General features: G+C 42.6%; 2 protein-coding genes across 4 annotated transcripts in view; one reads left to right on the forward strand and one right to left on the reverse strand.

The window, feature by feature from the left end:
* Nucleotides 1-13,164, reverse strand: part of LOC130295085 (uncharacterized) — a 49,763-nt gene that overhangs the window by 9,618 nt on the left and 26,981 nt on the right. The window lies entirely within an intron of this gene.
* LOC130295079 (Fc receptor-like protein 5) overlaps nt 6,804-13,164 on the forward strand; it is a 42,168-nt gene continuing 35,807 nt past the window's right edge. For all 3 annotated transcript variants that reach the window (XM_056545347.1, XM_056545348.1, XM_056545346.1), the window contains exons 1-3: nt 6,804-6,835; nt 10,165-10,185; nt 11,233-11,253. In XM_056545347.1, coding sequence (XP_056401322.1) covers nt 6,805-6,835; nt 10,165-10,185; nt 11,233-11,253 — 73 coding nt within the window. In that variant the 5' untranslated portion in view covers nt 6,804. The remainder of the gene's footprint in view (nt 6,836-10,164; nt 10,186-11,232; nt 11,254-13,164) is intronic.

Genomic DNA, 13,164 nt, shown 5'->3' on the forward strand with positions numbered 1-13,164 from the left:
AAAGAAATTTAAAAAGAAAATAACTTCTTGTGGAGTACACAGCAGCTGATAAGTACTGGAAGGATTGAGATTTTTAAATAGAAGTAATTTACAAATGTATTTAACTTTATGGCACCAGCTGATTTTTTTTTTTAAATGTCACCGGAGTACCCCTTTAATATTAAGGGTGAAGGAGTAGATGCATTCAAGCTCTCCCAAACGTGAGTGACAATTAAAACTTCATATTTAATAGGTATGCAATAAAAATGGACAATACAAAAATAAGGTGAAAACAAAAAGCATAAAAAATGGACAATACAAAAATAAGGTGAAAACAAAAAGCATAAAAAATGGACAATACAAAAATGAGGTGAAAACAAAAAGTATTAAAAATGCACAATACAAAAATGAGGTGAAAACAAAAAGCATTAAAATGGACAATACAAAAATAAGGTGAAAACAAAAAGCATAAAAAATGGACAATACAAAAATAAGGTGAAAACAAAAAGCATAAAAAATGGACAATACAAAAATAAGGTGAAAACAAAAAGCATAAAAAATGGACAATACAAAAATAAGGTGAAAACAAAAAGCATAAAAAATGGACAATACAAAAATAAGGTGAAAACAAAAAGCATTAAAAATGGACAATACAAAAATAAGGTAAAAACAAAAAGCATTAAAAACTGAAAATACAAAAATAAGGGGAAAACAAAAAGCATTAAAAATGGACAATACAAAAATAAGGTAAAAAAAACTAAAAGCATTACAAATGGATGATACAAAAATAAGGTGAAAACAAAAAGCATTAAAAATGGACAATACCAAAATAAGGTGAAAATAAAAAGCATTAAATATGGACAATGCAAAAATAAGGTGAAAACAAAAAGGAAACAAAACACCCAAGGCATTAAAAATAAACAGTACAAAAATAAGGTGAAAACAAAAAGGAAACAAAATTGTATTGTCCATTGTTAATGCTTTTTGTTTTCTTCTTATTTTTGTATTGTCCATTGTTAATGCTTTTTGTTTTCTTCTTATTTTTGTATTGTCCATTTCTAATACTTTTTGTTTTCTTATTTTTGTATTGTCCATTTCTAATACTTTTTGTTTTCTTATTTTTGCATTGTCCATTTCTAATACTTTTTGTTTTCTTATTTTTGCATTGTCCATTTCTAATACTTTTTGTTTTCTTATTTTTGTATTGTCCATTTCTAATACTTTTTGTTTTCTTATTTTTGTATTGTCCATTTCTAATACTTTTTGTTTTCTTCTTATTTTTGTATTGTCCATTTTAAATGCTTTTAATTTTTTTTTACCTTATTTTTGTATTGTCCATTTTTAATGCTTTTTGTTTTCACCTTATTTTTGTATTGTCCATTTTCAATGCTTTTTTTCTCCTTATTTTTGTATTGTCCTCTTTTTTTATGCTACAGGCTAGATAGGAGTAGTAGTCCTTAAAATGTTTTGTCACATGGTAGGGCGTAGTAGCTAACCTGATGTTCCACAATGAACCTTACTGACCTCTTGTCAATTGAGTTGTTCCGGTAGTATGAAGAGCAGGAATGAGACCTCTGGATACTGAAAAACTGGGCACTGTATGGGGCACATTCCGAGCAATCTCATAGTCAAAGACTTACCTCGAGACTGATGCCAGTAGGTGTCAGAATGTCATAAGTCCCACAAGTCTTGGTTTACGCGATCGCCCGTGACAATTTCTGCCGCATCTCATCATGACAGGTACACTTTAAGATTTCACTGAAACTCTTTTTACAGCATAAAATGTTAAAGGGGTACTCCACTGCCTCAGCGTTCGGAACATTTTGTTCTTAACGCTGGTTTCCGGCTGCAGGGTTGTGATGTCACGGCCACGCCCCCTCAATGCAAGTCTATGGGTGGGGGCGTGGCAGCCGCCACGCCCCCTCCCATAGACTTGCATTGAGGGGGCGTGGTGTGACGTCACAAGGGACGTAGCCGTTACGTCACTACCCGCACCCAGCGTTCAGAACAAAATGTTCCGAATGCTGGGGCAGTGGAGTACCCCTTTAAAGCTTTTAATGCAGACAAATGGATATTTGGTCACTGTCCCTTTAAATGATGCTTTTGCAGCAGATATACTGAATGTTAAGTCTCCTGTGCGCTATTTGGACAAATAAATGTAGTGACTAAGGTAGATATAGATATAGACAGGATACAGATGATCACAGTCCAATGAGCTTGTTCTTCCCTGCATTTTAGCATGATACCCAGAGGGACGCATACAGGAAACTTTTGATGATGCAATAGCCACCCAGCATTAAAGAGATTAGTGTATGCAGAGGGGCCCTTGTTTAGCTTGTTAATCTCCGTTGACTAAATCAAAACTCCTTCTTGGAGCTGAAGACCTGAAGGACTTTATCCTCACAGCATGGACTGGAACAGGACAGCGACTTGTTGGTAGAACAGGGTTTTACCTAGAAATAACACTTTGGCCTAGGTGGCGGTATGCTTAGCAGGTGCCAATGCTAGGAGTTTTTAACTAAATTGACTAACTGGGCTACCCAGCGGGAGCCAAGTTGGGAGACTTGTGGCTTTGGAAGGTGCCAGACCTAGACTGGTTTAGGTCCCCCCTTTCCTGGGAAAGGAGACTGAACTGGGGAGTTTTCCCATAGTCATTGTAAAGGTTTCTGTGCAGAAACATAGGCGACGGAGCATCACGTGACCAAGGCATTATTCATCTCATACAACAAAATATGCAAATTTCAAACCCTTTCATGCTTTACTTCAGTGTGAGCTATTAAAGATTACCTCACATGATCTTGTTAAATTTTATAATCCTCCCAGGTCACTGCCCCCATCATGATAAACCACCCCCGGCCTTTATTTTTATTATTTTTTTTTAGTTTTCTACCTTGAAATTGCTCTGTATTTTCTGCTCAGTCTCAGTCAGATTCACAGACTGGAAAGGGCCGTTCCCCAGCAGGCATGACATCATCTGAAGCCATACAGGGGAGAACTTCCTCCCTCACTCTGCTACACACAGCCCAGAGCAGTTCAATGTGAGATGAGCTATGATTGGCTGAGGCTGTGTGATGTCCCAGTACGGGATGATGTGGCCCCGTACTGTCCTCCTGCCCTGTCAGGCAGAGTCCTTGCATGTCCCCAGGGCTCCCCTGCAGCATACCCCCATTATGTATATAGGTTTGCCTCATTTAGTGCACTATTTCTTTATTGTTTGTACCACATGATTGTTACCCAGAGGGCTCCAGTGACCAGGTGACCCCCCAAGTGACCTATGGGCTCCTTGCACAGCCCCCTATATAACCAGGGGAGGGGCTGCAATCTCTCTCTTAGCTCATTGCTACTTCTGCTGAGGTCCAGTGCAGTCGTCTCAGTGTCTGTGTCCAGAGTATTGGAGTATTGAAGTCCATCTGTAGTCACCGTGGCCTGCACTAAAGTCAGTCTAACTACTGCAAGTCCCAGCAAACCTGTGAGGTCCTTCTGTATCACTGGTCACCTCCCTGGGATATTTGGCTGTACTGCAAAGACTATATCACCTGTCTTTCCTCAGTAAAGCTGCCGTTATCCTTAATCTGGTGTTGGTGTCTTCATTGCCCCCGTGCCTAACCCAGGATAAGTGGCATTACCTTTGGGTGGTTAAGGCTAAACCACACTCTGGCGTCACGACAAGAAGGGGTCAATACCATCTGCCCCTTGGGCCATAACATTTACCCTGCACCTCACACCCCAACACCACAGCTGCACACACCCCTCAGCACTCCAGACTGCATTTCCGGATTTTGGATTCTGTCAGGCCAGCAGGAGTCCAAAGTCTGTGCAAAACATAGGGGAAAATGTGCTCTGGACAAGTAGGGAGACACCTAGAGGTAGTTTTTTTAAACACAACAAAAACATAAAAAATGTCCTTTTTTTAAAAGAAGGTACATTAGAAATACTTTTTATTTACCATAAATAGTGCAATAGCAAAATTAGTTTTTTTATTTCGCGAATATAGAACGAATAATTGTCAATATATTCGCGAAATATCGTGAATTCAAATATGGTCCCTGCCGCTTTTTTTGTGACTCCCCTCATGTGTGATCCTTTTTTTTTCTCTTAAACAAAAGCTTTTATTAACTTTTGCACATATGCAGGAAGAGAAAAAAACACAACAATAACACAACAAAAAAGCAAAGTAAAGAGAAGGGAAAAAAATGAGAAAAAAAAGAAAAAAAAAAAAAAAGAGTTTTAATGAGAATGCCCATTTAATGCAGCGCAATGCACAAAAAACTCACAGCACCCCAAACAGATTGCCGGGAGACTACAAGTCACATAAACAGTCCATGTGATGCCAAGATGGCTTCAATATATATATATATATATATATATATATATATATATATATATATATATACATATGTATCTTCTATGGACTTCCTCTTACCCTGGAACCTATTTTATAGTCTTTCACTATAAGTCTATTTTTTATGTTGTTTTTCACATCCTCTTTTTTGCTCTATGAAGCAACAGAAATAACAGAGCGGATAGTTATGGTGTCACGCCAATGTTTCCTAATCAAATTCCTGCCTCCTAGGGTAAAGACTACATGCCATTGTCTTGTCTTTACACTTTGTTTATAGGATATTTAAAGGGGTATTCCGGCCTTCACTTTCTCTTCCTCATCATCATTTCACTCCATAGAAAATCTAATATCGTTCTTGAAATGAATTGCACAAGAGAATTCACAGCGTCCCCAGGACAGACAAACAGGAAACAGGAAATGATTGATCCGGACAGAATATTGTCAGTCGGCAGTTTTCTTACTTCACGAGAACAAACAGATTCACAGGAGAGAGCGGCCATGACACTGATACAACAACTGACCCCCGGAGCATGGGGACAATAGTCCTGCAGATCACCTGGGAGTAGAGGTTCTCTAACACTGACCTGGTGTTCCCTGTGAATCTGTCAGGAAAGGGGGTGGTAGGGTACAGGGAGTAGTGAGCCCTAACTGTCCCTACAACTGCTGTCCCTTTCTATTCCCTAAATGACGGATCGACAACCACGAGAGCGGACCCTATACTGCGCTAAAGTGCATGGGCGTAAGAGTCAAACAAAACAAACTGTAAATGTCAGGAAACAAGACAGGAACATAACGGGAATACTACAAAGCTACAAACAGATATACGAGGCAGGATATAGCATACTAACAAACAGTGCAAGAACCAGGAACAAGATTTACGGCAGATATTATAATATGAACAAGACTAGATCTGAGGATAAATATACAGCAGACAAACCCAGGAGATGCAGGGGATGAACAGGTTAGCTGAATGTCAGAACATTAACAGGTCAGGAAATCAAGAGCACTGTTCATACCTGACTCCGAACGAGAAACACACTAGACATCCCACTCCAAACATGAACGGACATCAATACTAAAGCCAAATAGGCTCCTAGCTAGCGGGCACTCTCCACCGAGTGATCAGGATAATGGCCTTGGAGGAAACAGAAATCGTAAATACAAGTAAACACGGGTACAGGCACAAGAATAACTCACTCCTAGATAGACAGATTAGCACAAGGCTCAGAACAGGATTCTATCAAAACAAGACTGACAAAATGCACAGTGTGAACACAGACTCAGGAAACACAAAGCAGAACGAACAAACAAAAATACTAAAACCTGCCAAAAGTACTAAAAAAAGGCAGGCTAAAATCTATATATTAGACAAGACAGATAACCATGGTTAAAAGTCAGGACATGTGCTCAGACAGACATAGTGAACATCAAGCCAACATGGTCAGAATACAGGTCTAATCAACAGCCGAGAGCAGCACCTGAAGAGGCCTTATATATCCTCCCAGTGCTGAAGGGTTAACTCTTCCCAAACCAGGGAGATTAAACACAGAAACTATTCAGACATAAACATAATGTCTGAACATGACCCAAAGCAGAAAAATGCAAAAATACGGCCATTACAGAACCCTCCTCTCTTTTGTCTAAGAAGCTATTCCTGTAGTGTATGGGAGCAGGAATAGTGACTTGTAGACAAGATGGCAACAGCAAAGAAGCTGTCGGATCCTTGGACCGAGTCATGTACCACACACAGTCTGACCAGTACCCTGTGGCTGACACTACATCATATCATCGCACCGGCCTATGCAGGGATCTGGAACTGAAGTACCTGCAGTCTATGATGGAACAGTAGAGCGGAGAGTTCCTCCTACACCATCTGAGTGACGACAGCCGACCCCCTCTCTTACCTGAGTGCCCAACCTGTCACTCCGCCCCTGCACCCTTCACACCTGAGACATCTGGAGCAGGATCTTATGAGGAGTGAGGTAAGATACCTGCTGTCAGGGGCTGTTCAGGGACCATCATTTCTGTCCAGGACAGGTTTTTGTCTTTATCGGAAATTACCAACAATTTTGTCCACGTCTGTTGTTGTCAGACATTGAGACACGTCCGGATGACTCTATAGATGACTCCTCATAACTTAGGAAGAATATTTTCCCCCTTATTTCTGTAGAACTGGTACATAGATCAGTGTATATATAAGGCGGGGGACGTTTTATTTTTGCACACATCTCTGTATATGTCACGGTCAGTATTCTATATAACGTCCCGACTCCTTTTCTCATGTACAATGACTCCTCCGATGGGGGGACATCTCCTTCCCGGCTATCATGTGAGGACTCTCTGCAATACGCTGAAGCAGCTTTGTTACCAGAAATTCAGGAGCCGTCTCTCCACCCCCCAGGAAGCCAAAATGTCGTTTTATCAATTGCTTTTTCCAGAACAGACAAAAAAACATCCATTCTGCCAAAGATAACCCCGGCGTCATGTCAGTCCTCGTACTGTGCATACTGGCCTGTGAGTATGACTGTGTTACTATTACAGCTTTATACCGTTATATACCGTAACTGTCATATATGGCGCCATTCAGCTTCATGGATTTAATCATATAGTGATAGATTTTTTTTTAAATGGATAAATTGGGGGGTTCTGATATCTACACTACTTTTAAAAAGCAGAAGAATTTACTAATTTGCATCTCTCCTACTGTTGCAAAACCTTCGGTGTTGTTGGGGGATGATGGGAGTAGTAGTTTCGCCAAATATAGAGCGTGGCAGGCTTGAGCAAATATTTGTATTTTTTGTGGATCATGTCGACTCTATTTTCTGTGTATTATTTTATATATATATATTTTTTTTCAATTATTTTATTATTATTATATATTTTTTTTACATTTTTTGCCATGAACTGATGAAGGGCCCTGTGGAGGCCGAAACGTGTTGGTTGTTATTATTTGTAACTGGACTGACTCTGTGTATGGCAGCGTAACTCACAATCAGCACTGACCCTGTATATCAGTGTCGTTATATTTCTGCAACATTCGGAGGTCCACAGTTTGGGGACCACTTCAGTGTTGATTAGTCTTAGGGTTAATACGTCTGTATTTTCTGCTGGATTTTAGGGTCATTGCAGGGCTGGCTCTGCCTATAGGCAAAATAGGCAGCTGCCTAGAGCGCCCTCTTGATGGGGGGGCGCCACTCTGACTGCCACAAGAAAGTTAGACAACCACCATCTGAACCACTCGCTCAGCCAGCAGCATGAGGAGGGGGCAGGTTACAATGTGTCACCTTCAGTAGTAAGGTGGGGCATGTCAAAGGGCGGGTCAAAGGGCGGAGTCAAGCGGACGGCAAAATTAGCTTTTGCCTAGAGTGACAAAAATCCTTGCACCAGCCGCGGGTTATTGATAACTGAAGGACTTTAGACCTACCTGAAATTTGGACTTTATTAAACATTAATTACCTTTGAAGCCTCTTAAAGGACCCAATACCAGAAAACGAATTTCTTATGTAGAAGTTCTGCCCAAAAGACATTGCCAAACGTTAGAAATGCTCAATAAACACCAAGGAATGGGCATAAAATAATACTAGGTGTTATATATAGTATATTTTGGTGGTATTTTTGGTGATGCCTACTGAAGGTCTCATTCTGGAAGCATTGGTGACTTTTTGGCTCCCCCTTTGAAAGGATCCAATACCAGAAAAAGAGCAAGGTACAGTATAAGCATAAAATAATACCAGGGTTAGGCATTTTGGTGGTATATTTTGTGATCCCTATTGGAGGTCTTATTCTGGAACCATTGGTGTGTTTTCAGCTCCCCCTTAAACTCTCATTGGCAACCCCGATAAAAGGAACTGAACCTGAGGTCCTTGGGACCTTCTTAAATATTCATTATCTTTGGAGCCTCCTAATGGACCCGATACCAGAAAACAAATTTCTTATGTAGATGTTCTGCTCAAAAGACTTTGCCAAATTTTCTGAATGCTCATAAAAACCATGGAATGGGCATAAATTAATACCAGGGTTAGGCACTTTGGTGTTATTATTGGTGATCCCTACTGGAGGCCTCCTTTTGAAACCATTGGTGAGTTTTAGCTCCACCTTGAAACTTGCATATCCCGTCACGCCCCCTCACATAGGCTTGCATTGAGGGGGCATGGCCATGATCTAACGAGCAGGGCAGGACCGTGACGTTACGAGCCTCTGCCCGCATCTCCAGTCATCCGGCACAGAGCAAAGTTCACTCTGTGCACCGGATCTCTGGGATGCCACAGCTGAGATTGCTGGGAGTTGATTCGGTAAAACATGGCTGCCCCAATTCTACATCTAACTACCCTGTCTTAGTAGTGAAATTAATTACTAGGATGGGGCTTTGAATTAGTTCCTAAAAGCACTAAACCCCAAATATTACCCCAGTACCCACCCCCACCCGGGTACCGGGAAGAGCCGATACCAACAGGCTCGGAGAGTCAAAAATTGCCCTCCTGGACCAAAGCAGTAACAGGCTGAGGTTATTTATGCTGGGAAGAGCTAATAATAATGAATAAATAAGTAAAACATGTGGGGTTTCCCCTTTTTGCATTCTCAGCTAGATACTAACAAACAGTCTGACGTTACCAGGGTGGGCAAGGACATTGCTTATTGGCCCTCCCCAGCCTATAAAACGTCAGCCTATTCCGGTGTGCACCGGATTAAAAATTGGGGGTTAGTGCTAGCGGTTTTTGTGGCTAAGGCTAATCCCCGGCTTAGTAATGGACTCCGTCTATAAGCCAACTAAGCCTGAAAAAGAACATTTTAAAAGACATCATACATGTTTTTAAAAATGTTATGAAAAACCCTCCCCCACAGCCCTTGTCAACCATTTTATTTAGATTAAATGTTGGTCATCGACGTAGTCCACCGAATCCGTCGTAATCCTCAGCATACACATATCTGAGATGAGAAGAAAAAAAACACCAAAATTGGGTTAGTATATTTAGGACGCTCTTCCCTGGGGGGAGTGGCAATGAAGCAGTGTGTTCCTAAACAGTTGCTAAGCTACAACCCTCATCATTCCCATACAGATTTTGGCTGTGTGAGAATGATAGGAGTTGTAGTTTAGCAACAGCTGGAGGCTCCCTGTTTGGAAAGACACTGCAAGAAAGGCATGCTAAAAACGTACAATGGGAAAAGACCTATACTGGAAATGGCACTACTGGAGGCAGAGCTACAAAAGATCACAGCCTGGAACTTCGTTCCGCCTCCAGTGACATCATCACTTTAGGTGGGGCTACAGAAAAAGAGGCCCAGCAGGAACAAGGGTTGGTAAGTAAAATCTTCAGTGTATACAGTATATTCAGCTATTTATAGATGTTGAATATACTAAATATTCCCCAAGGAGTTAAATACCGCTGCTCAGCAGCACTAGTTAACTTTTTCCTTGCTGGGCCATGCATAGCACTCATCCCAACAAGTGATTACGGTAAAGCAGCAATGTATACTCATCCCTGGTTTACTGTATATTCTTACCACCAGTATGAGCTGTACCCACAGCTATATACAGCTCAGTCCTGCTTTACGGGGCGTATTTTTTATTACATTTTTTTTGCCTTTTTCCAGGCCTATGCTTTATTTTTAGACATTTGTAGACTTGTTGTCACACTTCATTAATTAGTAGCCACTTAGTACCAAGTTACTTTGAGAAAAATGATTACCATGTGACAAAGTGTTCAACTTTTAGAGCAAAAAGGGCTTAAATTTCTTGATAAATTCCCCCATAATCTATATAATAAAGAACAATATAAGATATATGAATAAATGTAAAATACTTCATTCATTGAAACTTTTCTGTCTTTTATCTTTTCATGCAGCAACTTTTCTGCCTATTTTAGGTGAGTATAATTGTAGTTTGCCAAAAAACTGAGAGATGGGAGGGGGCACCTATTTTTTTTATGGCAAAGACTATGTTTTTGTACAGACATATAGGGGAAGGGATTAGAATATTAATAGGAGAGAAGAGGAGAGAAGAGGAGATGAGAGAAGAGGAGAGAAGAGGAGATGAGAAAAGAGGAGAGAAGAGGAGAAGAGAAGAGGAGAAGAGAAGAGGAGATGAGAGAAGAGGAGATGAGAAAAGAGGAGAGAAGAGGAGATGAGAGAAGAGAAGATGAGAAAAGAGGAGAGAAGAGGAGACGAGAAAAGAGGAGAGATGAGAGAAGAGGAGATGAGAAAAGAGGAGAGAAGAGGAGATGAGAAAAGAGGAGAGAAGAGGAGATGAGAAAAGAGGAGAGAAGAAGAGATGAGAGAAGAGGAGATGAGAAAAGAGGAGAGAAGAAGAGAGAAGAGGGAAGGAAACAAGAGAAGAGGAGAGGAGAGAAGAGGGAAGAGGAGAGAGAGGAGAGGAGAGAAGAGAAGAGGAAACAAGAGGAGATGGGAGAGGAGAGGAGTGGGAGGAAACGAGAGAAGGGAAGAGGAGAGCAAAGGGCAGCAGAGGAGAGGGGAGGAAACAAGAGGAGAGGAGAGAAGAAAATAGAAGAGGAGAGGAGATGAGAGGAGAGGAGAGGAGAGGAGGAGAGGGGTGAGGAGAGGAGAGGAGGCGAGGGGAAGGGAGAGGAGAGGTGGAGAGGGGAGAGGAGAGGAGAGAAGAGGGGAGAGGAGAGGAGGAGAGGAGAGGGAAGAGGAGAGGAGAGGGGAGAGGTGGAGAGGAGAGGGGAGAGGAGAGGAGGAGAGGAGAGGGAAGAGGAGAGGAGAGGGGAGAGGTGGAGAAAAGAGGAGAGGGGTAATTTTTGGGCTCCTCTCCTCCATATGGATATTTCTTCACCATTTTATACATAAGTTTGTGAATCAGTGTCATTCTGGGATTGCTGTAACTATGTTCTACATGTGTTCTCATCCTTCTTCTATTAGTCTAATGTTTTCCTATTTGTTTTGTTGTTTTTCAGCGGAGGAAACGGAGACCCCAGGTGAGCTGAAAAATCTAAAAATGTTATATAGAAATAGTTTTTCTGAACTCTCTAGGTAGATAAGTAATCGGCATTAATGTAGAGTTCCTCCCCTATTGCAGGTATCACAGCTTCCACTCTTTGGGAAGAAGGTGTCACAGTCTCCATTTTAGCTCCTCCCTGAGGTGCTGGATGTGGCTGCAGTCAGTCGGGGTCCTTCCACACCAGACTCCCCTCGGGGCCCTTATTGACCTCCTGGGACAGATAAGGGATGAACCCAAACTGTTCCCACAAGGTTGGAGGCAACAATTGTCCAAAACGTCTTGGTGCTGAAACATAAGAATTTCTCTTCACTGTGACTAATGGGGCCAGGTCGACCCCTGAATAGGAACCCCATAGAATTACTCCTCCTCCACCAAACGTTACCGCTGGCACAATACGTTCCGGCAGGTATCGTTCTCCTGGCATTCACCAAACCCAGACTGGTCCATCAGATGGAGAAGTGCGATCCATCATCTACAGAACACGTGTCCTCGTCTTTAGTGGCGGCTTTACACCGCTCCGTCTGACGCTTGGCATTATGATTGGTGATGTCACCCACGCCATGAAGCTACGGGCAGTTATCTGCCTGATGTTAATGCCAGATAAGGTCCGGTCTCTGCAGTTATGGAGCCAGCAGAGCGTTGGGGACTTTTATGCACTATGTTCCTCAGCACCTGGTGACCCCGTAACTTTAGGTGGTTTCTACTTTGGGGTTGCTGTGGCCCCTAGACATCTTATCCCCTATCCAAAGGATAGGGGATAAGATGTCTGATCGTAGGGGTCCTGCCACTGGGGACCCCCGCGATCTCCCTACTGCTCTCGGCGTTCATTTAGAGCGTCGGGTGCAGCACCGGAGGCTCGTGAAATCACAGCCGCCCCCCTCAATGAAAGTCTATGGGAGAGGGAATTCTGCAAGCGGAAATTCAGAAGTGTGAATGGGAATGCGGAATCCCGTAGACGTCTATTGGGTTCCCATTAGAGGCAGAATTCCGCATGCGGAAATTCTGCCATGTGAATAGACCCTAAAGGGTAAAAACTCTCCAGAGTGGCTACCACAGCGGGTCCACACGGGTTCACGCTGTGAAATCACCAGACAGAAATGCTGCCAGAGATCCCATAGGCGACTCTAGGACTGTGCGGACTGCATTGCCGTCCCCATAGACAGCAATGCATTTCTGAGCGGGTCCGCCCACAGATCCACTCAGAAATGCATTGCTGTCTATGGGGAGAGCAATGCAGTCTGCACGGTCCTAGCGCCGCCCATGGGATCTCCGGCAGAAATTCCGTCTCTGGATTCCACAGTGTGAACCCGGCTTTACAGGTAAATATATAGTAGTGAGTTATAAAGCCTCTGAGTACCCCGATAATAATACAAGTGTCTTGTGCCCTATTGTAGATGTAGAACGGCCGCTGGTGTCCTTTACACCCGACTGGAGGACAATTTTCTATTTAATCCTGGAGGTTCAGGGTCCGGGAGACGTCCATAGATGTATTAGAAGCGCTCGGAGGCTACTCCAGCCGTTTCACACGTAATCCGTGCTTCTTCTGGCTTTAAGGAAGCCGTTTCACACGGTAATCCGTGCTTCTTCCGGGCTTAAGGAAGCCGTTTCACACGGTAATTTGTGCTTCTTCCGGCCTTAAGGCTTTAAGGGCGGAAGAAGCACGGATTACCATGTGAAATGGCTGGCGTAGCCTCCGAGCACTTCTAATACAGGTAAAACCGGGCTTAAGGCCAGAAGAAGCATGGATTACCATGCGAAACGGCTGGCGTAGCCTCTGAGCGCTTCTAATACAGGTGAAACCCAACATGCCAAATACCTATTTGCCCTAAAATGGTATTAGAAGTGCTCGGAGGCTATGCCAGCCGTTTCACGCGGTAATCCGTGCTTC

The sequence above is a fragment of the Hyla sarda genome, chromosome 11, assembly GCF_029499605.1.
Source record: "Hyla sarda isolate aHylSar1 chromosome 11, aHylSar1.hap1, whole genome shotgun sequence".
Classification (NCBI taxonomy): domain Eukaryota; kingdom Metazoa; phylum Chordata; class Amphibia; order Anura; family Hylidae; genus Hyla; species Hyla sarda.